The sequence below is a fragment of the Pelmatolapia mariae genome, linkage group LG14, assembly GCF_036321145.2.
Source record: "Pelmatolapia mariae isolate MD_Pm_ZW linkage group LG14, Pm_UMD_F_2, whole genome shotgun sequence".
In the NCBI taxonomy this organism is placed as follows: Eukaryota; Metazoa; Chordata; class Actinopteri; order Cichliformes; family Cichlidae; genus Pelmatolapia; species Pelmatolapia mariae.
In genome coordinates this window covers 33,566,468-33,590,901 of record NC_086239.1, presented here as the reverse complement: position 1 = coordinate 33,590,901, position 24,434 = coordinate 33,566,468, and the positions used below count along the sequence as shown (strand labels likewise).

General features: G+C 39.2%; 2 protein-coding genes across 2 annotated transcripts; both read left to right on the top strand.

The window, feature by feature from the left end:
- The first annotated feature begins 2,612 nt into the window (after nucleotides 1-2,612).
- ddx6 (DEAD (Asp-Glu-Ala-Asp) box helicase 6) lies at nucleotides 2,613-14,354 on the top strand. Its single transcript, XM_063492672.1, has 14 exons — nucleotides 2,613-2,726; nucleotides 3,448-4,015; nucleotides 4,121-4,184; nucleotides 4,389-4,493; nucleotides 5,461-5,590; nucleotides 6,482-6,628; nucleotides 7,798-7,892; nucleotides 8,016-8,138; nucleotides 8,244-8,372; nucleotides 8,479-8,595; nucleotides 9,016-9,079; nucleotides 9,325-9,426; nucleotides 9,562-9,741; nucleotides 11,203-14,354. The coding sequence occupies exons 2-13, from the start codon at nucleotides 3,822-3,824 to the stop codon at nucleotides 9,735-9,737; spliced, it is 1,446 nt and encodes a 481-aa protein (XP_063348742.1). The 5' UTR covers nucleotides 2,613-2,726; nucleotides 3,448-3,821; the 3' UTR covers nucleotides 9,738-9,741; nucleotides 11,203-14,354.
- A 123-nt stretch (nucleotides 14,355-14,477) lies between these two features.
- On the top strand, nucleotides 14,478-21,714 carry treh (trehalase (brush-border membrane glycoprotein)). The gene is made up of 15 exons (XM_063492671.1): nucleotides 14,478-14,688; nucleotides 15,426-15,526; nucleotides 15,611-15,758; nucleotides 15,838-15,925; nucleotides 16,134-16,234; nucleotides 16,399-16,491; nucleotides 16,687-16,803; nucleotides 17,050-17,172; nucleotides 17,277-17,326; nucleotides 17,789-17,989; nucleotides 18,085-18,302; nucleotides 18,800-18,911; nucleotides 20,480-20,592; nucleotides 20,685-20,738; nucleotides 21,066-21,714. Exons 1-15 carry the CDS (start codon nucleotides 14,606-14,608, stop codon nucleotides 21,201-21,203), a joined length of 1,740 nt encoding a protein of 579 aa, XP_063348741.1. The 5' UTR covers nucleotides 14,478-14,605; the 3' UTR covers nucleotides 21,204-21,714.
- The last annotated feature ends 2,720 nt before the right edge of the window (nucleotides 21,715-24,434 follow it).

Sequence of the window (24,434 nt, the reverse complement as noted above, 5' to 3'; positions counted from 1 at the left end):
AAGCTGATGAATTTAAAGAGAATGTTCTATGACTGAGCATTTGCTAGAGTTTTTGAAAAATGAAAAGCATTATTAGTCTCCCTCATAGCAGGAGTGTTGGTAGCACTGGCTCTCTTAAAACTGTGTGAACACATGAATAATAGCATTTTATGAATGAGCTGGATACTTTCCTACCATAATTGTGAAAAAAATAATGTAAAAAAAAAATTAAAGTATTGTAAAAAACAAAACAAAACTGAAAAACGTGTAAAATTTTAAATCTCTAGGATGTCGGACTCATCAGCTAAGGTTGTCTCACTTTCTGTTTCACACTGTCTTGACTGAAACCCACCGGAGTGCAAGCACTGCTATTTTTGGAAGTTGTTTTTATTATTATTATGTTTTACATACAGATATTACGCTAGAAGTGATTAAATATAATGAAAAAAGTGGAATTGTAGTTGTAAATTTGTTGAAAAGTGTTCAAATTATGTATCTTCTATCCATGGTTAGTACAGTGTGTGATTGTAACTTTCATGGACAAAGACCTACCTATAAGCTGTGTTTGAGGTCAGGAGGCACTTTAATGCTTTAATACGTGTGGCATTCCCAAGACGTTGTTCTACAAATCTGTGGTCTTTTTGTGGTAACATAAAATGAAAAAGATATTGTTTCTGTATTTCTCCAAAAATCCTCAACACAAGTTTGGGACATTTACATGGCATTCTTCACATCTGGATCTCTGCAGATCAAAAAGTAGTAGTCTGTTGGCTTTCAGGTAGACTTTGCTTGAAAGAAGAAAAATTTCCCATTCTGATGGTTAATTAATCCCATCTAGTCATCACAGTCTCTTGAATAGAGTTGGATTTTGTTGCAGTAAAATTCAAATAATTTAAGAACAATAAAATGGACATGTGAAAAAAATGTAAGACCACTCACCTCACTGTTACACCTGTCGGTTTGAGGAAGAATAATAACTATAATTGTAAAGAATTTAGCCGACAACAACACACTGAGTTTGTTTGCTTTGCACCAAATATGATTACATGCTGCAAGACTGTGCAGGTATCAGAATAACCATTTGGGTAATTAAGTAAAGCACTGTTAACTTTATACACAAGCAGGGCATCTGAGCTAAGGTCTGCACTATTTTACCCTTTAACAGTTTTCAACTCTTTTAAAGAGCCGCATCTTAACAGGACTAACACCATGTAAAACAAAACAAAAAAAAAACTTATATAAAGTAATAACACAACACGTGAAAATCAGCCTTTTGGAGTCTGTCTTAGAAGGCAGTATATAAGATGTAACTGTTACAGCTTGCTAGTCAAAAGCATGTTCTCTAAAACCCCACACTGCCACCCTTTGGCTTACACCTAAAATATTGCAAATGATGTCACAGATATTAATTTACACTCGTTATGAGTCACAGTGTTCTCCGCACACAAAATATACACAAAATAAACTGAACATCAAAAAAGTTTACATCATCTAATGCGGCATTAGTTTTATGTGTGGCACACAAGAAAAGAAAGACGAAGAGTGTAGAACAGACACCTCTGGTTGGTAAACTTTAATGTTCTCCCTAACCAACACATTATTACAGGATACCTTCAGTGTCTGTACAACAGGTGGCAGTGATGCACCAAAACACATGGATGACGCTACATCCACACCTATGCCTTACTGTACAGACAAATATCTATCATTAAAAAAATATTGATTTGTTTTATGTATGATCTTTTCTCCCTGACCATAATACCCACAACACTGTCTGTCTGTAACAGGTGGGAGATTTAAGCCCAAACATAAAGGTAGAAAGGATGTGTGTTTCCCAAACAGAAACTGGGATCTTGAGAGGGGCCTGATAACTGCATGCTCTGCATCCCATTCTACTTTTTCACTATGAACAAAAAAATTTCTGCACTCTGAGATCAGAGTACTCTGATACTGTACTGAGATCATATGCTATTGGTATGGTGGGATTGTGTTAAGAATGGCATCTAGCATAAAAATCTGTCAAATCAAATATCTGGAGCTGTGGCAACTTGTGACAAGGGGAGCAGTTAAAAGTAACTTCATGTGTGTTGTTTGTGATAGAATGGTGTCTGAAGATCCGTGATGATGTTTGCTTTTAGGTCATCCTGGTGACACTGAATTACAATAGTGCAGCCCTCTGAGAAATGATGAGACATTCTGTTCAAATCAAATTAAAAATCACATTAAAAGTAATTAAAAAAACAAACAAACAAAAAACCCCTCACACACAGCTGCTGATTAAACCAGAATCAACAACCACACAGGAATCACTGAGAGTGTATAGAAGTTGAAACCTTGCTCTTAACATGACACCCAGGAGAGTAGCTTCGTTTTATACAATTTTTGAGGAGCAATAACATTCACAACCCAACTCACAACACAGCTGCAGTGTTTGCATGTGCATGAACATGAGGCGCAGAGAGCACGGATGGTAAACAGTATCAACAGAGACCATGTGGCTGCACCGGCCGCGTTAGAACCATCGCAGATAGATAAAATATTTAAATGTTAGAGAGGATTATTTTAGGAGGAGACCTCACAGCTCCTTGATTTGAAATGAAATCAGCTGATTCGTTGGATGGGGGCGGGTTCAAATACGGGTGGAAGCCATCTTGGACGTTTGCTTGACTCTGACGAGATTCGTTGGTAGTTAGCTAAAGATTGCTCACAAATACCGCATACGGCACCGGCTATTTCAATAGCTCAAGGTAAACGTCCTTATAATGAATCTGCTTCAATTCACGAATAGATCACTGCTTTAGGTTCAGCTGTTAATTCTTGTAGATAACACTAGGCTTTAGTGTTTATTATTTTACCGTCGCTAGCCTTGCTAGGTTGCTAGCAGACCTAGCACGGCAATCTCATTGCAGCTAAAGTTAATGCTGGTTGATGGCGGATAGCCAGTCAGTTTTGTTATTGGGCTGACATTTGAAATGGTCAGATGGGTTAATCGTGTAACACTGACTGAAGTAAATGTATATGAATTCGGTATTATGGTGTTGATTAACGTGAAAAGATGATTGAAATTAATGTACCAGAAAGTCATGTCTGTAACTAGCCTATTCCTCCTTCGAGGGTAGATTTTTTTTTTAATTAAACGAGTACACTAATCACTGTTGAACCATTAGTTAAAGTATGCATCCAGTAGAAATCACACGTAGCACATTCTTATCCAACTGTACACTTAATTTGCCAATGCTCTTTAATTTATCAAGGCCGCTTATTCATTGTTTGCGAAGCTAAATAACATTCGCTGTCAGCGCTGTGTCGGCTAACTTTTGACATTAGGCCAGCCGTCTAGTGTTTCTGCTGTCCGTTAGCAAAATGGTGACTTTAAGTCTCACCAAACCCGAGGGCTGCATGCTGGGGAGCTGTTATTCCACCGATGTTTCTATTCTGCCATTTCTAACGCTGTCTTGTGTGTTTTAGGTTTGGACAGCCCCGAGGAAGGACACAGCGGCCCAGTTTAGCTAATCAAGATGGCTAGCTGAACAGTCGGCCAATGCTTGAACGCTTGCGAAGCCCTCTTGGAGTATTCCAGATAACGTTGACAAAATTAATCTATGCTAAGCCCTAATTTAATTTCCATGCATAGAAGTCTTATAAAAAACGAGAAGAGGAATTTGTTTCTGGACACTTGATGTCACAAAAGACATTGTTGAAGAGTAAATGATTTAGTATTTACCTTTAGTTGATTAAGATTTAAAAAGGCGAGGGCAATTTTTACGTTTTGAGTGGACTCACTTCACCTGGAAACTGTTAAAGGTTTCATTGCTATTGGAATAAAGTTGAGCCAAGTCAACATGAGCACCGCCAGAACGGAGAACCCAGTGATTCTGGGCTTGCCCAACCAGAATGGACAGCTCAGAGGCTCAGTGAAGCCTGCTGGAGCACCAGGTGGAGGTGGAGGAGGGCCGCAGCAGCAGCTTAACCAGATGAAAGGCACAATCAACAATGGAAACTCCCAGCCAGCCCCTACAACAAATGCTGTCATCAAGTAAGTTATTTAATACTAAAATTAAACAATTTTGACTTTTCATTACAACTACTACTGTCAGTTAAATGTGATACTGCTTATTAATAATAATTCTGGCCTCCACAGGCCTGGAGATGACTGGAAGAAAAATTTGAAATTGCCCCCAAAGGACATGAGGATGAAAACTTCGGTTGGTAACATGTTTCTTTTGACCTGGAAGCTTATATATCCTATTACTCATTTGTTTTTTGGGCTGTGAATAAAAAATATTCAGTGCTGTGTTTAATAACTCATTTTTATACAAGCCTACAATCACTGTTATATTAATATATGTATTCCACATAAGCTGTCAAAGTACTCTTCTTCATATACAATCATTCTGTGACAATTACAGGATGTGACTGCAACTAAAGGCAATGAGTTTGAAGATTATTGCCTAAAGAGGGAGCTGCTTATGGGAATCTTTGAGATGGGCTGGGAAAAGCCATCTCCAATCCAGGTATGTTAAGACTGCTTTGATTTGACCGCTGAACAAGAAGGCATGTTTGTTCATAAGGAAGTGCATACTTTGGCAATTACAGAATAGATTGTAGTGCATAAAAGGACAGACGAGTTCTTTGACATTGACACGTGATCAGTGTTAAATGTAGTCAACAGTTTTTAGTTGACTATTAAAGGTTAAATGTAACAGTTAATTCTTCAAACCTGTGAAAATTGCTATTCCTGCAGTATGGGCCAGGAGCATTGTAGTACCTATTAGGTTGTTTAGGTAGTGCCTGTTAGGATGAGTCCTAAAAACTCTGGTGAACCCTCTTGGACATACCATAATATTTCTTATTACTTAGTGGGTGGACTGACACACAATGTTTGTACATTTGTTGTACCCAGGTTATGCATTTCAGCTTTGATTTCATCAGTTATATTAAAAAAAATAAAAATAAGATTGGCTTGTTTTGTTTTTTTCTGTGGCATTTTTGCCTTTATTGGAAAGTGGAACAGTGAAGATGGTAAGGTAAGGAAAGTGGGGAGAGACTTGAACCCAGGCAGTTTCACTCAGCTATGTGACATGTGGCGCCCATCTCCTCAGTTGTCTTTATGCACTTTCATGAGTTTAACATCTTTAGTAGCTCGTTTGGCAAATTTGGTTTATTACACTTCATTTATAAGCTTTAGAATCACTCTCGGCTGCACAGAATAAGTTTCAGTTTCTCAGCACTTATCCATCAGAAGGAACGATGTAAACAAACTATGCTAATGTGTGGTGGCCTATTTCAGATAGGCAAACTGCAGGGTGGGTGGATGCGTGTATGGGCTGTTAGTAGACAAAGGAAATGGAACTTGAAAAATTAACGTTTTACCTTCCACTCAGAACATTTGTATTACATGTTTGCACTTGAATAAATTCATTAGATGTGTGATGTGACTGAAGCAAAAAGTATTGTCTGTATTTGTCTCTTTGTCTGCAGGAGGAGAGCATCCCCATTGCACTGTCAGGAAGAGATATTTTGGCCAGAGCCAAGAATGGCACGGGAAAGAGTGGAGCCTACCTCATTCCCTTACTTGAACGCATTGACCTGAAGAAGGACTGCATACAAGGTGAGAGAGCTCATTTTCAACCAGGTTTTTTAAATTTTTTTTTTTATAAATGTTGAATTTTAGCTTGCCTCATTTGAAAGTCATTAAGTGGGTTGTTAAAAAAGAGGGGGGATGAAATCGGTATGCCCTTGATAAACCTCGACACATAATGAGCCTTTACTGATGATTCGGTCAAATCAGTGATACCAAAAAGCAACTGCTTTAGTATTGAAATTTAACTAGAAATGCAAAAGTCATCAGCTTTTACATATTTTTTTTCTAATGCCAATTTTAATATTACTTAGGATAACAGGAGAAGCAAACTGTAGTTGTATAAACAGTTGATATATTTTGACATTTGGTGTTCAGTGTTTCCAAAATAAAATGGCAACTATATATACACTCTGTAAATTCTGCACAACAGTGCTGCTGAAACGGTTTGCAACAGACTCACGTTTTAACCAAAAAACATTTAAATTGCAAATCACATCGTGCTACACGTGCGATTCCTAAATGTCAGCTTCTCTTCTAGAGTTTTCTGCTTCAAGAGCACAAAATCAGATCCTCATCCAAATGCATTATTTTGCTCAAGGCTATGTTTCCTGTTATTGATGGTCTAGTCTGTTTTGCTCCATTTAACATGTAACTAAATTTTTATTCTCTTTTCTGAAGACTGTTTTTGACTATGTTATGAATACAACAGTGTCTGATAAAGACATTTTTTGTTGATTCATTGTTTCTTCATAAAAATGAAAGTGGTGGGACAAGGTCTGAGACATGTTAGTGAATGGAGCATGTTTTAATTTGGTTTTGATTCTTGAAAATGTAGGAGTACCATTGCATTTGATCCTATTCTTAATTACTTGCAAATGTTTAATAAAATGATAATAAATAAGTCTTCTCTTTTTCCAGCTTTGGTCATAGTGCCCACCAGAGAACTGGCTCTGCAAGTAAGCCAAATATGTATCCAGGTCAGCAAACACATGGGTGGTGTGAAGGTCATGGCAACCACAGGTGGAACCAATCTCCGTGATGACATCATGAGACTCGATGAAACGGGTAACCTTTCACATGTAACATCAGTTATTACAGTCTTATATTTTATAACGCTGTATATCTTATCTTTTATTTATTTATTTTTATTGGTTTCAGTGTTATTATATGGAGGGTATTTGCCAGGCGTATGATTTAGGAAAATTGGAAATTAATCTAACAATACAACAGTTAGTGAAGACAGTTGACTTGCATTAATGTAATGTGTCCCCCTCCCAGTAAACAACAAATCTTTGAGTTGTACTGGCAAATTTTACCAAACCAACTAAGACTAAAACTCGATCTGTATTAAAAAAAAATTTGATTTGCAAATTTACAGTTTAGCTTATTTTTTCATTTAACTAAGGTTTTTTCCCCTCCTCCCTCAGCTACTCTTCTTTTAAGTTTAGCTTTAGTTAATGCTAAATACTCTTGGTGGGAGTCAACATGATTATTTCACACAGACTTCAGTGTGAAATAATCAAGTCTGTGCAATCTCCTGCATGGATTTCCTCATACAGTCTCAAATCAAGGGTGATCTGAATCGTCTGCTTTACTGTCTGTCTCAGTGAAGGGGTTTTTTTTTAAATTTTTTTTTTTTTTTTTAGAAGATGTAAATTGAAATATTCCTGGGTCTTAGGATTCAACTAGAGATGTACCAAAATGTTGGCATTGTATACTATATGATTGCTACCAAAGCTCATTTGATTGGAGTAAATGAAAATCTTCATCTATACTTAAAAAAAAAAAACAAACAAACATGAGTGCATCAAAGGAAGGCATTATAAGCTACACTGAGATCTGTAAAGGAGAAAAGATGATGAGCACAGTCTGGCTTAATTTTCAAGTTTTTGCCTGATCTTATCTGTAGCCAATACAAAAAATAGACCCCCGTAAACAAACACACACACACTTTTCGCAGGCAGTCAATGCTGATGTCTGAAATGTTAACTAATGAGAACACATGTACTGATCTGATTACTGTCAAATGCATATTGATTTTTTTGTTAAAGTTGTCAATATAGCTTTTGTTGAACATTCCTCAGCGGCTGAATATCAGCAATATGATAAACATAATCATTTACCATCATTACTCCACTGAAATGTGGACACTTAAATTCTGATAACGCTGCCATTCTCAGAAAATGTGGTAGACCTTTTTTAATTATTGTTACCTTTTGCTTTTTATTTCTCAGTACATGTGGTCATTGCCACACCTGGAAGGATTTTAGACCTCATCAAGAAAGGAGTGGCCAAAGTTGGTCAAGTGCAGATGATTGTTCTAGATGAAGTGAGTGAAGCTGTTTACTTTTATTAGACCTTTTTTTTTCTAAATAAGTGCATTTTGATAATTTGGGCTGTCAGGCGATGGAGCTAAATGTGTCTCTCTCCCCCCCCCCCCCCCGTTCAAAAGGCTGACAAGCTCCTGTCTCAGGACTTTGTGGTCATGATGGAGGAGATCCTGGGCTTTTTGCCCAAGCAGAGGCAGATTTTGCTTTATTCTGCAACCTTCCCTCTCAGCGTGCAGAAGTTCATGGTACATTTTGTTTCCTTATTTATGAACTTGTGATTTCAAATAAGCTTAACAATGTTACAACTTGCATTTCAACCTGTATATAATCATTTCTATGTATTTTTGTAGAATTCACACTTGCAGAAACCCTATGAAATCAACCTAATGGAGGAGCTTACACTGAAGGGTGTGACTCAGTATTATGCTTATGTAACTGAAAGGCAAAAAGTCCATTGCCTCAACACCTTGTTTTCCAGGGTGAGTTTTGCCTCTCTGCACTTGTAAATAATAAAACATGTACAAGTAGGAAGAGTCTAATGAACATGCAATTGTTTACTTATTTTTTTGCTTCATTTATTTTTAGCTCCAGATCAACCAGTCCATAATCTTCTGCAACTCGTCTCAGAGAGTGGAGCTCCTTGCCAAGAAGATCTCCCAGCTTGGTTATTCATGTTTCTACATTCATGCAAAGATGAGACAGGTCAGCTCAAAGTACTGCCCCAGAAAAGCTTGTTCACCAAAATGCACAATTGATTTTTGCAAGAACTGCTGTTCACTCCAACATCCTGTTTATGGAGCGTTGGCACTGCCAGTCCCCAGACTGACTACATGATAAAAAAATATAACCGTTAACACTTGGGTTGCTGCACAAACAGATTTTCCACTGCTTTACTTGTCATTTGTTTTTGCATGTTATGAATACCTGAGATGACAGCTTAGTTACTGACTCAACATACGTGCTTATACCTCACCTAACATGGTTTACATCAGTTGTGGACAAGTGTTATGAGAGTAAAAAGGCATGCGTTATCTCTATGTAATCTATCCCTATGTAATTCAATGATACCGTGAAGTGAATAAATCTGCTTCTAAATGCATTTTTTTAAAATCCGTTTTCCAGGAACATCGTAACCGTGTATTCCACGACTTCAGAAATGGCCTGTGCCGGAATCTAGTCTGCACTGGTAAGTGAAAGAAACGTGTGTACAACTGCTGCATTTTACCAGTAGGAGTTGAATGAAACTGAGATAGGATTTTTATTACTGCTATTATTATTATTGTTAGTTTTTGATGGTAAAACTGAGCTGTTCTATTGTGTACATCTTTAGGGTTTTTTTTTTTGTTTTTTTGTAGTGACTGATTTGCACAAGCCTATTTTCTTTAATGTTCTATCCTGCATGGTTTGATCTTTATTACTTTTCCCCTCTAGACCTCTTCACAAGAGGAATCGACATTCAAGCTGTGAATGTTGTGATCAATTTTGATTTTCCTAAGCTGGGAGAAACGTACCTTCATCGCATCGGTAGATCTGGTAAGGGCCATGACTCGGACTGTTTTTCATCCTTTTTGCTTTGACTGTTTCACTCTTGTCTGCAATATAAATGCATTTTATGCAGCAAAAAATGCTAAAGCAATTATTTAAGCTCTTGACTACCATAATTTCCAGGCCGCTTCGGACACCTGGGTCTAGCTATCAACCTCATCACGTATGACGATCGCTTCAACCTGAAAGGGATTGAGGAACAGCTTGGAACAGAAATAAAGCCCATCCCTGGCATCATTGACAAGAGCCTATACGTGGCAGAGTACCACAGTGAGAGTGGCGAAGAAGTCAAGCCATGAGCCAGTGAGTACACGGATATGTGACCAGCTGGTTTATAGATGGTCGGAAGATAATTTATCTCCTGTGATTTAATCTTTTTCATCCTGCCGGTTCGAATAAGTTTTACAAACGAGCTGATAGATATGAGCTGTTGCAGAGCTAGTGCTTTGCTGCTTGGTATGCTGGATACTTCGGCACCTTGCTGACACAACTAAATACAATTTAGCCATGATTACTGTCATTACCTGGACTGTGCTTTTCTTGCTGCTCTAAGTGAACATATATCCTGTGAGGAAGGTCTGTTACTTTTATTTTTAAAGATGGCAAAAGAAATCTACAAAGGTTTTTCAATATAACACAGTGTGTATATTTCCAGTGTGAAAAATGGTGTGTATTCAAATGGTCAATTTTGCTACGTCACTGCATAACAGCAGTGGACTGTTATCCAGAGTATCAGCATGTCAGCCATAATCGCAGTCGAATTCTCTAAATACTAAAAAGATACTTCAGTGCTTCCTTTATCGCCTCCTTCAGCAGAGGACACATTGAAACAATCACTGAAACAGCAGAGCAGATCGTGTGAGTGTTCTGAAGTGTTTTCTGTTTACTGCTGCTTCAACAGGCGGTTAAAGCCACATGTGAACTATGAACATTAATGTTGCTGTAATAAAAGCTTATCAAGCTGATACCATATTTAAAAAAAAAAAAAAAAAATGCACCAAAGAATTACATGCTATAAATCAATCATGAGCTGTAGCCATTGTTTCATTGCCAACATTTTAGGGTTTAGGTTACATTTTTTTCCCCCTTGGTCAGCTGGGATAAGTTGCATTGAACATTCAGATAGGAATATATTGGTTAGGAATGAGATGCACGTCTTAGTCCCAAGTTTATGTGCTGTTGTCTTAATTCCTTATAAATTCTGCTTCAAACCTTGCTATGATCTTACAGAGTTCCTGAGATCAAGGAAAAGTAGCTAGGAAAAAGGACAAGGAGGCTTTTTTTTTTTTTTTTTTTTTTTTTTTTTTTTTTTTTGGGTACAGTGTTTCCAGGTAATAGAAGATGAAATGTCTTTACCATCCTTAATATATCCTTGTAGAAGTTGGATATCTGCTAATGACAACTGAGTTGATACATTTATACAGGTTGTTTCCAGCAAATCTGTCGTGATTTTGATGATAAGAATTATTATTTAGGCATTTCAATCATGGTGTCAGGAATGTCCTCCTGCATGTGCTCAGAGAAATCGGACCCTAGTTTCACTCTGAAACATTATGACCCAAATGGTCATCTGATCTATGAAAAATCAGCCGGTTTGTGAACAAAGATAAAAGAAAAAAAGACCACTACACTGTAACTCCACTGTAAATCAAGAACTTCGGTAATGTGTAGAACACAGTTTTTATCTGAGTGTTGTTAGTGGGGGTTTTGTTGAACAGTCTGGTCTAATGTGATATTTTTTTTTCTCCCCTCTCCTTTTTCTAGAGACCAGTCCATCCTCCACTCCCCTCTGTATTCTCCTTCAACCCCCACATCTTTGGATTTTTTTTTTTTTTTTTTTTTTTTTTTTTTAAATGTACAGTTGCTGTATGTCTTCCTTTTTTGGATGCCACCATTAGGAATGCGTGCTTTGATGGATGTGTTATTGGAAGAACTCATCTGCCTTTTTAAGGCTCTTTGCTGCACCACCACACCCTGAAGACATGGGCACCACGAGGAAAGAATGGGACCAAGTCAGAAACGTTATCAGTGCACATGTGTGATGATTCATATCCACCACTGACACAAAGCCAGCACCAACAGAGAGCGATAGGACACCCTCCATTCTCCACTTTTAAGTTCGGAAGTTTTATCCAATTAATATCAAGTGCCTTAAACAGTTCAGCTTGTTCTAAAGTAATAACCCCTCATTATCGGTCATCTCTCCACTCCATGCCACATATTTCTGTTCACCTAATTGAAAATTTGTTACACTAATTTAATGTCTGACAAAATAGGTGAATTCATACCCGTCTTTGGTTGGGTCATCCATTTGCAGCGACTGGAGATGATTGGAGGCAGACTGGTCTGAATTATCTTTTTGCTGGCTAAGCTGAACTTGAGTCTGGCTGATAAATGAGGACAAACTTGGATTTCCATGGACAGAGATGCTGGATTTTGTTTTTCTTTTTTCCCTTTCTCCAAGATGCAGCCAGACTGTCAGTCATTGGTGAAAAAAATTGTGCTTCTGAGAGACCCAAACTCTTTCCTCTGTCTTCAGCATCAGAACACTAAAAATAATTAAGCAGCCTTGCAACACCATGAGTCATGAGGATTCCTGTTTTGGTGAAGTTTACTTGGAGTGAATGCCTGATGTGTATTTTTTTTTTTTCTCCCTCCTTTCTTCTTCTTTGGTCGGTCTTTTGTCGTCCCGTGTTTCACCTTCCTATGGATGGCCATACTTAATTCTGTAAGACGTGCAGCCGGCGTTTGGGGTGCACCTTACACTTTGTGTATATACCTTCATTTTAAGATTGTTTTAAACAAGTTAAAAAGGCTGCCTGACAAACTGAAAAGCCATCCGCCCCTTCCCTCTTGTTAGCACTGGAGATGGTTTCCCGAACTGCCAGTTTGTTTGATCTGCAATATTGGCCTGTGAATTTATTTATAATTTTAGAAATTGCAGAATTTACCGGAATCTAAAACATTTAAATGGCGTAGTTCATGAAATGTTTTTAGAGACAGTTATTGCTGAAAATCTTTTTAGCCCATCCATATTTGTTGGAATGTTTCTTCAAAGATGCACTTAACTGTTTAAATTGTTGCCCTTGATCTTTTGCTTCCAGTGTTAACAAGTGCGAGTCTTGACAGATGGCTTTCCGAAGCTTGTGCATTTGAGTAATGAATTCTTTGTCACCAGCCTTGACTTGTGAAACTCTTGAAACACTCTTAAGATCTTATACTGAGTGCTGGTGTTGGAAAAGAAAATATTCTATTACTTACTACTTGCTGCAGTGCAGCTGAATTGGCAGATAATTTGTTTTGTGGCGACGGTATTAGCTGTTACGTTGATTTATGCCCTGTTTAAGCACAGCTACATTACTTCCTAATATTGAGGGAGGGGCAGGAAGTCCCCCCCCCCCCCCCCTTGCAGAATGTTGGCCGACTGCATCAAAACGAACCATCTGAAATCCATCTAAAATGTAGCAGGAACAAATTCTGTGCTTTGCAAGTTGGCTGGCTTTTGTGAAACCAGCTAACAAAAGATACTTTTAAAAACTAACATGAGCAAGTTGATCAGCACTTAAAACACAGATGGTTCATGCAGCTACACTTACTGCACTACTTTTTACACACTAGATGCCCACTTGGGAGTAAAGTGCATGCTAGTGCAGGGAGGGGGAATGAACAAGTTGGGTTAGAAAATTACTTTTTGTCAGACTGCTTGTTTAAGACATAGCTTGGGCATCCCAGCCTGCTGAGTTTATGGCTAATTTCTCTGCCCTTTATTGCTTTATGTTTTGGGTTTTGGGGCTTTACCTCTGCATTTTATATGCAACGTGACAACCTTACATTTGCATTGAGGTCCTCTGATCACTTTGTTCAGCTGAAACCTTTTTGTAACTAAGGTGTTCCCTTTAATATGGCGAGATGCTCTCTTAACTGTTTTAACCAATGGGAAGTATTGCTCATTTAATTTAAGCTCATTTCAAAAGATAAGTGTAGCAGCGATGATTAGTTACCCGTGTATTTCTCATTGGTTAGACTCTGATCCCTGTTCTCACACTTCTGCTGTTGTCCCAGAAATACTTGCACATCTAAACTGATAATTAGGCTGTTTGTTTTTTTGGGGGTGGGGGGAATTTTTCTCGTTTAAAGTCAAAATTAAATTTGAGCATTAGTGGAGTTGACAGGGATCTCTTTGTGCAGGCACTTGGCAGCTGTCTGTTTCTTATCAGCCCACTGGCAGTAATTGACGCAGCAAAATGCTTTGAGGCTAAAATTGACGACCCTTCGAGGTTCAGCGTATGGCTGCCTTCATGTGGGAGCTAGTTTTACTGCCAGTGGCTGTCATGGAGAACCTTAACGACTGAGACAAGAGCATCTTTCCCCAGATTGGGCATCTAATTGGTTAGTAAAATTGTCTCTTTTGTTAAGGTCTTTTTTTTTCTTTTTTTCTTTTTCTTTTTAAATTTGGGAGGAGGTTGAATTGGTACGCCTGCTGCCCTGATGCATAAGTTTGTCCTCTTGATTGTTTTGACACATTAATAACACAACTTTTGTGTACAATTTGGCCGTCCCATCTCTCGACTGTCAAGAGACAACGATAAGAGTCCTTTTTAGGATTTCTTTCTGAATTTATGCATCAGTAAAATATGTGGGGTGGGGCCTGTGGGTACTTCAGAAACAGGATATCTAAAGATCCAAAGTTTAGGTAATGGGTACGAAAAGGTTTGAAAGAGTTACCCCGCTTTTTTCTTTTCAAAATGAAATGTTCAATGGAGTACACTTTTCATGAAAAAGGCTCCAAATTTAAGTGAAATTTTCTTTATTTTGAATTTGGTTGCTTAATTGGCAGATTTTTCAGTGATGCAAGATGTCATGAATATTACTGGATTGGATTAAAAGTTGTGTTCAATAAAGCTCACTGAAATTTATTGTCTGAAGTGTGTGTGGTTTTTTTTTTTTTGTTTGTTTTTTCCTCCAAATATATTACAAATTGAACTTGGACACTGCTGCTCACCTGACTAATGGGTCTTTCAAAGCTTGGCGCCACTAATGTAGCAGCTGTCCTCTTCAGATCTTGTGTCTCTTTATATAAACTTTGACCTGGAGGCATTTCTCTTATGACAGTTCTCTTATAGCACTCTTGCTTGTACTTTGGTGTCACTTGACTTTACAGCTGAACATGAGCAACTTGAAAGCGTTTTGCTTCTTGTCTTTGGCTCTCATCGCTAGTGTAAAGGGAGCTGTTCCTCCACCATGTGACAGGTATGGATTATTTTAATATATATTTTTATATACAAGTTCTGTGTTGGGTGTGGTTTTTTTTTTTTTTTTTTTTTTGTCTTTTTGTCTTGTGTGTAAGAGGACAGGAAAGTCTCCATGATACTACAAGAGATTTGTCATTTCCTGGTCTAGGAAAAGAACTATAGGAACCTTAGGTCAATCCTAAATCTACAAATCTGATTTAAAATTATACCAAATTACTGCAGTGATTGAAATCTAAACTACTGAAAGGTCTCAGTTTAATGGCTTGCTGCATTTCAACTGGGCAGTGATGACATGATGACATGACTACAGACTAGGGTTGCCAACTATCCCGTTTTTGCCGAAACAACAATTGGTTTGTCCCTTATTCTACCTTAAGCGTTACATATATTGACTATTACCTGCAATGTTGCATACGGTGCATCTTTACACTATGTCCAGCCGGTTGTGCATTATCCTTCCAGCACGCCAGTGTCGCTTATTTGATAGGTTGCCAACTTTTTAACTTACTACAGATGGCTGTTTGACAGGTTTAAAGTGTTGGGTTTTTTTTTGGGGGGGGGGGGGGGTTTGCAACCATACTAAGCTGTAGGCCCACCTTTCCCCTCGCCATGATATATTTATATTTTATTGATTTACTGCTTCCCCGCAGGACTTTGATAGCAACTGAGTGTATTGCTCTAATACAGACATGACCTTCATGATACAGTTAATAATTTACACCCCTTTTATTTCAGTGAAATATACTGCACCGGGCCCATCTTGCACCAGGTCCAAGAAGCGAAACTGTTTGACGATGATAAGCATTTTGTTGACATGAAGCTGAGGTCGGCTCCTGGTAAGTCAGTCTGTTTTTTAAAAAAAAAATAAATTCAAGGCTCTGAATCATGTGCTTTCCTGCGTTGCTTCTCTCTCCCTGCAGATGATGTTTTGTCGGCCTTTCGCAACCTTACAAGCAAGTTTCCAAATACAACCATCCCGCCTGTGAAACTGCGGGAGTTTCTCAATACAAGCTTTGATCAACCAGGGACCGAGTTTGAATCATGGACTCCGCCAGACTGGCATGAGAAGTGAGATCCAGTGTTTAGCTTTACTGCTCAGATTATACCGTGTTTTTAACTGTACCCACATGACATGACTGATTTGCAGACCAAACTTCCTGAGTGGGATAGCAGATGATAAACTACGCGAGTGGGCAGAAAAGATCCACGGTCTGTGGAAATCTCTTGGCAGAAAGGTGATGAGTAGCAAACTAACACAACTTTAATGTCCAACCAACCTTCCTCACAAATTTTCTGCTTTTGTTTTATCCGTTTTTTCAGTTTCTTCTTGAGTTTTAGGAAATATTGAGGCACTATTTCCTCTAGTTTTGTTTTGCTGTTGGATCCACCTCTAACCTACGCTTCAGTCCAAACATTTTAAATTAAATATGATTTCCCATCCAGATCCATTCTGATGTTAAAGATCACCCAGAGCTCTACTCTCAGATTTACACCCCACATCCCGTTGTTGTGCCAGGGGGGCGCTTCAGGGAGCTCTACTATTGGTGAGTGAACAATGAAGCCTTTCACCAAGCTGTCTGGCAGCTGCGGTAGAGTATCACAAGGTCAGAGAGAAAGGAGATCACAGGAAGTCCCAGGCAGGGGTCTATGCTGATAGCCCACCTACGTGCCATACCCAGAAAGTGATGCGAGTCTCTGTGTCCAACAGGGACTCCTACTGGGTCATCAACGGGCTCCTGCTGTCAGAAATGACAGATACAGCCCATGGAATGATCCAAAACTTCCTCTACCTTGTCAACAGGTAAGCCTTTAAAACTTCTTTCATCATTCAGAGCACTTAAAAACATGTCCACCTCGCTGCAGGTAGTGTACCGTGCAAATTTTCAATAATAAGTCATTTAGTAACCCAAGTTGTGCACTTTGGAAACGGAGCTCTCAGGGGATATTCAAGATTTGTGGAATAAAAGAATTTTTTTCCCTCCTTACCCTCCTACAGATATGGCTTTGTTCCAAATGGTGGGCGGATTTACTATGAAAGGCGCAGTCAGCCTCCATTCCTCACTCTAATGGTAGAGAGCTACTATCAAGCAACCAAGGATAAAGAGTTCCTCAGGTGATATTTAGCCCCAGCTGACGTCCTGCCAGACACATTATCATTCTTTAGCTGCCTTCTGCCTCTTTCAGCATATTAAACATCAGCACCTCCGTGCTCGTGCCTCTCTGTGCCTCCGGTGTTTTGTTGTTCCTACCATACTTAATTAGAATGTGACACTTTAAGTTTTGTGTTTAAGGATATTAAGCAATGTGAAAAGTATTGTGAATTAAAAAGCACCTCCTGCTGTCTTTACAATCGGTTTAGAGCGGCTTTACCAGTTCTGGAGGTGGAGTACCAATTCTGGATGCAGAACCGTTCTGTGGATCTAGAATTAAATGGGAAGCAGCATGTACTGAACCGGTATTATGTAGAGGTGGGCTTGCCCAGGTATATTTAAAAGAAGTTTACTTTGTGTAAATAACAAATGGATATTTTGGTTGTGGGACTATACTCCATGTCCTCACCTACAACAACCATGTCTGTCTTTCTAGGCCTGAATCTTATCTGGACGATCTGGAATTAGCTGAGGGACTCACTGATGGTAATGGCCTATTAGTGTTCATGGGATGTATTGCACTCTGATGGTCATTTTATTCCAGTTGAGAAAGTGGGAAAAGGGATAATATTATATTCCCAGAGACTCGAGGATCATCTGTGCAAAACAAATTTGCTCTGAAAGTACCTGAGTATCATGCTGTAATGAATATTTAATGTTAAAACCCATTCATTCACTGAACAACTTTACCACACTTAAAAGAGAACCTGTTTGAAGGGAAAATACTGGAGCTATATATTTAAGACTAAGTTACTTTCTCCTCCTTAGACAAGGTTTTTTTTTTTTCTTTTTAATCGCCAAAGCTTCTGAAAAAGTGCTAGAAAACAAACATGGCTCAACATGAGGCTGCATATTTAACGAATAAGTACCACGGTTTAGATGCTGATTTGTTGTGGCTCTACTGGTGTTTTTTTTTTTTTTTTTTTTTTGTCTTTTTCTTTCCCTCAGGCAAGAAAGAGCAGCTGTGGATGGATCTGAATTCGGGTGCAGAGTCTGGTTGGGACTTTACTTCCCGCTGGTATATAGCTGATGGCGGCGACAACAGTGGCACCCTGAGAGACACGCGCACCAGTCAGATCCTGCCCGCTGACCTCAACGCTTTGCTGTGCCGCAACGAGAGAACTCTTGCGTCGTTTCATCGGCTGCTCGGTGAGCCTTTTTAACCTTGAAACTAACTTGGGCGTGTGTGTGGCTTTTAATTCCTAACTGGTGTTACATAACGGTGATGTGTTACTTCCTGACAGGTGATAGTGACTCAGCTGCAGTATACGACCAGGCTGCAGCACGGAGGCTGGAGGCGATAGAGTCTGTGCTTTGGGATGCTGAGAGGGGAGCCTGGTTTGACTACAACCTGATGACACGCTCCAAAAACTTTGAGTTTTATCCCTCCAACCTGGGACCAATTTGGGCACAGTGCTATTCTCAGCCTGAGATGGGAGAGAAGGCGGTACAGTATCTGAAGGTTGGTTGATATTCTCCTGGAAGAATAGATCATTTTGCCCGTTTTGTTCATCAAAACTAGAAAAGATACACATTTACCTCAAATTAGTTTCAAGAAACTGAAACTATTAGCCCTTGAATAATTTTGTTGTTGCTGTTATCAAAGAACTGACATATAAAACCAGAAAGAGATGACCCCATCATGCCATTTGTGTGAAAGACCCTTTTAAAATATATTTATCCCATTATATTTGTAAAAATGTCAACCAGATGTCCAACATGACTAGTCCCCTCCTCTGATGGCAAACTGAACATTTAAGTACTCGGCTCATGAGCTTCTTGACAGTCGCTGAGGGAGCAGAGACATTTAGATTTTTAGCCATGAACTCTTTTCAGAAGCCAGCTTCCAGCAGGATGTAACGTGCTTTTATAAATCATGCTCAGCCACACCAGCAGATGGCACAAACGCACTACAGAGCTTTCATCTATGCACACTCTTGCTTTGTAATGTCTGTACAGGGGAGTGGAGCTCTCCAGTTTCCCAATGGAGTTCCAACATCACTGAAAGAGTCTGGGCAGCAGTGGGACTATCCTAATGCGTGGCCACCTCTGCAGCACATGCTTATCGATGGTAGGTACCATGAACTTCACCTGCCAACCCACAGTGATGATTCAGCACTTAACAGAACATCCTGTTCTATTGTCAGTGGGTAATTATTTCTTAAAATGAACAGCAAATTCTAAACATAGGCTCAGCTCTGCACAGTGGATTTCTACAATACAGTTTCTAGGACTATTGATTATCTGTAACCGATAAAACATTCTCATCAGGTCTGCTCAGCGGCTCATCTGTAGCTTTGGATTATAAGTGTCCTCAGCTGATTTAGGCAATTTTTAGTAAACAGTTGAACACATGGCAAAGGTGCGCCATCCAAATGGTCCAATTAGACCTGGAGGATGACCTTGGAAAGTGTGCAAACTGCAGTATAGGATGGCTTGGGGGGGTGGGGGGGCGGCGGCGGTTCTGTTTTTGGGGGGCGGGGAGGAAGACACATTGTGCTAAAAGTGGTTACAAATGATTCATGTCATTAGAGGTGTCTGTGCTGTTAAAATCATCCAAGCCAGAGGTCTGAGTCATCCTTAGTTTTACCGTCTTCTTGCTCAAAGCCATAACCAATAACCTTCCATACCACACTGAAGCGAGATGGCTGAACTGATAAGCCGAGCCGTCCTGACCCGTGTCTGATTTATGATAGCGGTGTTTCTTTGTGAAGACTGAATATGGAAAAACTGAGATCTGTTGTTAAAATTACACCTATTTTTCTTAAGAACATTTTCATAATGTACTAGTATTTCTTAGACGAGGAGAAAAAATTGAGGTGTTTTTTTTATTTTTTTTATGACTTATTATGCAGTGGCTTTACTGATCTAGCCTCCTTGAGATCAAACGGTGTTGGTAATAGAAATAATAATGGCTGCTTGTAGCCCGTTGACTAAATTCAGTGCAATAAACGTTTGGTTATAATTGAGTGTTTTTATGCACATCAGACACGGTGTGCAAAATGTCCTTCCTTTGGGTCTCTCTCTGTCATTCATATATGTATTTATATATGTGTGTGTGTGTGTGTGTGTGTGTGTGTGTGTGTGTGTGTGTATATATACGTCTTCATCACCTGAAATGCATGCTCGGCAGCATTGAAATCAGGCGTCTGATGGGACCGGTAAAGACAGCTGCACTACTGGGTCATAAACCCTTCCTTGGTTTGTCTACTCCCTTTAATTGTTGGCATTACTGTTGAATTACCTCAGTGCATTAATTAAACAAACACAAAGCCATGTATAACCAATCATCAAGGGGGATAATAGTGTAAAAGTGACACTGTATTTTACTTTTCCCTGCTAATTCTAGTAAAAATCCCACCTGAGATGCAAACAATGTCTAAAAGATGGTACTAAAGTTAACATGTCCCGTGTGGCTTAATCAGAAAAAGGCTCATTTAGAAGTGAGGCCTGATTCATAGTATCCAATCTGAATATGCTGTTTACCTCCAGAATATTAGTGTGCATGTAAATGTAGCTATCGTTTAATTCCACATTAGCTGGCAACATAAAGATGAAACATAACAAACATTTAACAGATTTCTGCTTTGAGCAGCTTAAACAGTTTTAAATGTTTTAAAAACCCTGTTGTACTTCCAGGTTTTTCCAAGCTACCTTCAGAGGATGCTAAAAAACTCTCATTCGATTTGGCCCAGCGCTGGATCAAGACAAACTGGCTGGCATACATTAAGTATGAAGCCATGTTTGAAAAGGTGAGTTTTTGAAGGCTTCAGCACTTCGGAGCTCATGTTGCAGTGTGATAACACAGCTGGCTCAGAATGTGCAATTTTCTTCCTCCTGACAGTACGATGTGAACGGAGATGGAAAACCTGGTGGTGGAGGAGAATATGAAGTTCAGGTATTTCCCTTTCATGTGTTGACAGTGTAAAACTAATGTGCTTATAGTCACGCAAGTCTTTCTAATTCCATGCAAAGCCCTGAAAATTCCTCTTCTCTCCTGTTTAACTTGAACACATTTACATGCTCATGCACACACTCTCACTCCTCCTCTTCTTTGTAACATTGTTTTGATAGAAAATCATTGTCATCCAGTTTTACTTTACTTTATGAGATGGGAATACTAAAATCCAATGGTTGCATTTCCTGTATTTATTCTGTTGTAGTTTGCTGGTTTAGTGAACGTATAAATACCCCTTATGCTGTGCTGTGTTGCCCTGTTCTGTAGCTGGGGTTTGGTTGGACCAATGGCGTGGCGCTGCAGCTCTTAGACCAATATGGGGCGACTCTCACCTCAGGAGGGAGACGTGTCTGTTCTGGCCTCCTGCTGCCCCTGGTCATCTTAGCTAGGATCATGCTTCAGTGAGTCAGAGGTGTCAGAAGGACCCGTTGAATTTTTATTATTCCTGGTTTCACCCCTGCTACTGACAGACTTTAAACGCAAATTGACAATGAGACTTAAGCGCATATTACACGCCTTCTAGACATTTTACAATCCCGATAACTTGCAAGGAACCAGCTATGATTTATTGTAACTAAGGATTACATTGCTGAATATTTTAGTATTTAACCTCAGAGCTAAGTGATGCATGGTGTTATCAGAAGGCGCAGATCATTTCGGCATTTCTGGCCTCTCTCCAGCGATGCAGGCTGTTGCTCACTGCTGCTTAGATTATAACATTAACTTGTCCTAGATATTGAACTGACATTACAAACGGCTTTTTCACCTAATTCAGTTATAAAGTTTATTGCTGTACTGTAGCTCAACTCCCACAGAGCCCCTTTATTTGCATGTAAACTGAAGTTGGAATGGAAATGAGTCCATGTGAGAAATAAAATGTGGTCTGCTTGCATTAAATATTTTTAAACCATCACAATGCTTTAATTCATTTTTTTCAAGTCACCCAATAAATGTTAGATGGCAGTTTTAATATATGAAATTATAAATGCATGGTTGGGGGGCTAAATGTTTTTTTGTTTGTTTGTTTTTGTTTTTTAATAGATGTATTATTAAAGTGTGGGGGAATACATTTTCCTACACATCTACCAGCTGTGCATTAGAAAATAACTGAATGTTAGAATGACCTTTGCTCCTTTTTGAATATGCACAGTAAAAGTGAATATGCCAACAAAGCAAGACAACAAAACAGAAAGCAGTGGAATTACATACATGCATTGTATTCAGTGTATCCCTGGTGCATTTAAAAGGCTATTTAAATCCACCATGGGAACACGAGAATGCATCGCTAACAATGCGAGCTACTATTTAGAGAACTAATTAAATGTCTCTTGCAGTGGGGAAAAACCCAATGGTCTGTCATATTAAAGAAACAATTAACAATCTAAAAGAATGCAACTTTCCTTTGTTTTCTGAACTGTTTTGCTGTATTTTGCCAGAAGAACCACAGTACTGTTAAGTATTTTACATTAAAATCATTTAGTCATCATGGGTTTTTGTTTAAATGAGGCTTTAAATTTGGCCTCGTTTAGACAACAAAAAATATTAAACCCTGCAGGGGCATTGTACTCTGCTGAATATAACTTCAAACAAAAGCTGTCAATAATTGAAGAAGAAACAAAGACAAATCAACACTTTATTTCCTAGGTCTGATTGTACAAAGGAACTCATTCTGTTTTTGCCATTTCTACCTACATCTATGGTGACATCCTGGTCAAGCATGAAATTAAGTCTATATAGATATTCAAATGGTTGTCAAAAAAGTAATGAGAAATTTGCCTTTTTAAAGAAGAAATTGCATCCTCCTTTGGTGTGAAGATGTGAGCCCTAAGCAGGGCTTTCACTGCATCTCTCTCCTTAGCATGAGTGAACACAACAGATTGACTGCAATTTAAATAGGCAAAAGGCCAATAGGTGCAGTAGTCCGTGCAACCCCAAAGATCACACTGTAGTAATGTCCTATTGTGGGTCTCAATCTACAAGGCATATAGCTGGCAGCTTTTTTTTTAAATATACAACTCCTGTGCATGACTGCGACACCCATACAGTGGCAGCCATGTGTACTGTGCTGTGTTTAGAGATGTTTAAGCAGCAGGCAGCAGTCATTGTGTTTTCAGCCCTTGCTGACAGCAGTAACTCAAGTAGAACCTGCTCTATTTGATAACTCCCACATTATCATGCTGTTTTAGCAGAAATGGGTTGTGCTCAGTTAATGAGATCGAGCTCTAAAGTGTGAAAGAAGTCGTCCAGCAGTTAAGTGGCAATGAGGTGACAAGGCAGTGCGTTTGTGTGCACACAAGCGTGTGCATTTAATTACAAGTACCTGAGGACATTATTTTAAGAAGCCCACTCGTTGGGTGGTGCATGAATTGTAAAGTACCGGTGACAACTGCATTACATGTTGTTTTGGAAGCAAAGGTCAGGGTGTCTTCTTGTCAGCAGTCATCCAGTAACAACCCCTGTGTACAAAAGCAGCATACTAACTTTGCTTAAAGTTCACATTTTTTAATCAATCTGATACATTTTTGTGACGTTTTTACCTGATGCAGAAAAGGTGCACTTAAAGCCATGTGATGGATTTGGGGATTTTTTTTATTTTATTTTAAATTCCACATGTAATCCCATTAATCTTCTCTACTGTATGCACCTCTGGCCTTGGATATGTTAATAGTACTAGTGGCACAGAAGCAGCTCCCGATTTCCATAATGAGAATAAGATGCAGGGTGATATGCAAAAATGTGTGAAATCTTATCAAATGGCAGCGAAGGTGGGGGGGATAAAATAGGTAGGCATGGCAGACAATAGAGGTAGATGTGTCTGCGTGGCTTTGAATGGAAGCCCGTGCTTCAGCGCTGCCTCCTGGCTCAGCTTTCACTAGCCTCTACAGCACACATCACAGACTGCACGTTATCCACTGAGTCCTCATGGTGCCACTCTGTGCTGCAGAACCCTGCTTTGCTCTGCCAGGATAATCCCCACCCTACCTACTTACATCCCTGCAATCTGTGAAGACCCACAGTGGAGATGTGCTGGGAGGGAGGCTGTCTGTCCTCTGATGGTGAATCAAAGAGCCAGACGTGGTTCCTTGGCCACCACTGACTCCTATTCAACATGCTCTAATCAATCACTCATTTGAGGGATCACGCCTGTCTTTCTGTGTAATATTACCCTAATTATGACTGCGGCCTCCACAAGAAATGTTGTCTCCAGCTTAGTATCTAAACTGTTTGTAGAGGAAAGCAACTCCTTGACCTCTAAACTGGAAAGATTGGCTAACTTGGAGGCATTATACAGATAGAGAAGGGACAGCTTAGTAATATTGATTCTGTACTGTCCGGCTATCTGACTTTTTATAATCAATAACTCTGGAGGAATCGTTTCTATAGAATTTCTCCTGCATGAGATTTTAACATTCAGTCTAATAGTCGAAGAGCTTCTAGTGGGAGACTTTAAAGTCTTGGCTCATCTACAGTGTTGAATCTAGGAGGAATTTTTCAGCAAGTGAGAGCTCAAAATAATTTGACCTTCCTTGTGAATTCCATAAATTTTAATAAAAGGCTTCTTGTTGGCTCACACACATTTGTTGTTAGTGCAGCTGCAGATATATTCTGGTTTACTTACAACAGGTTATGTTTACG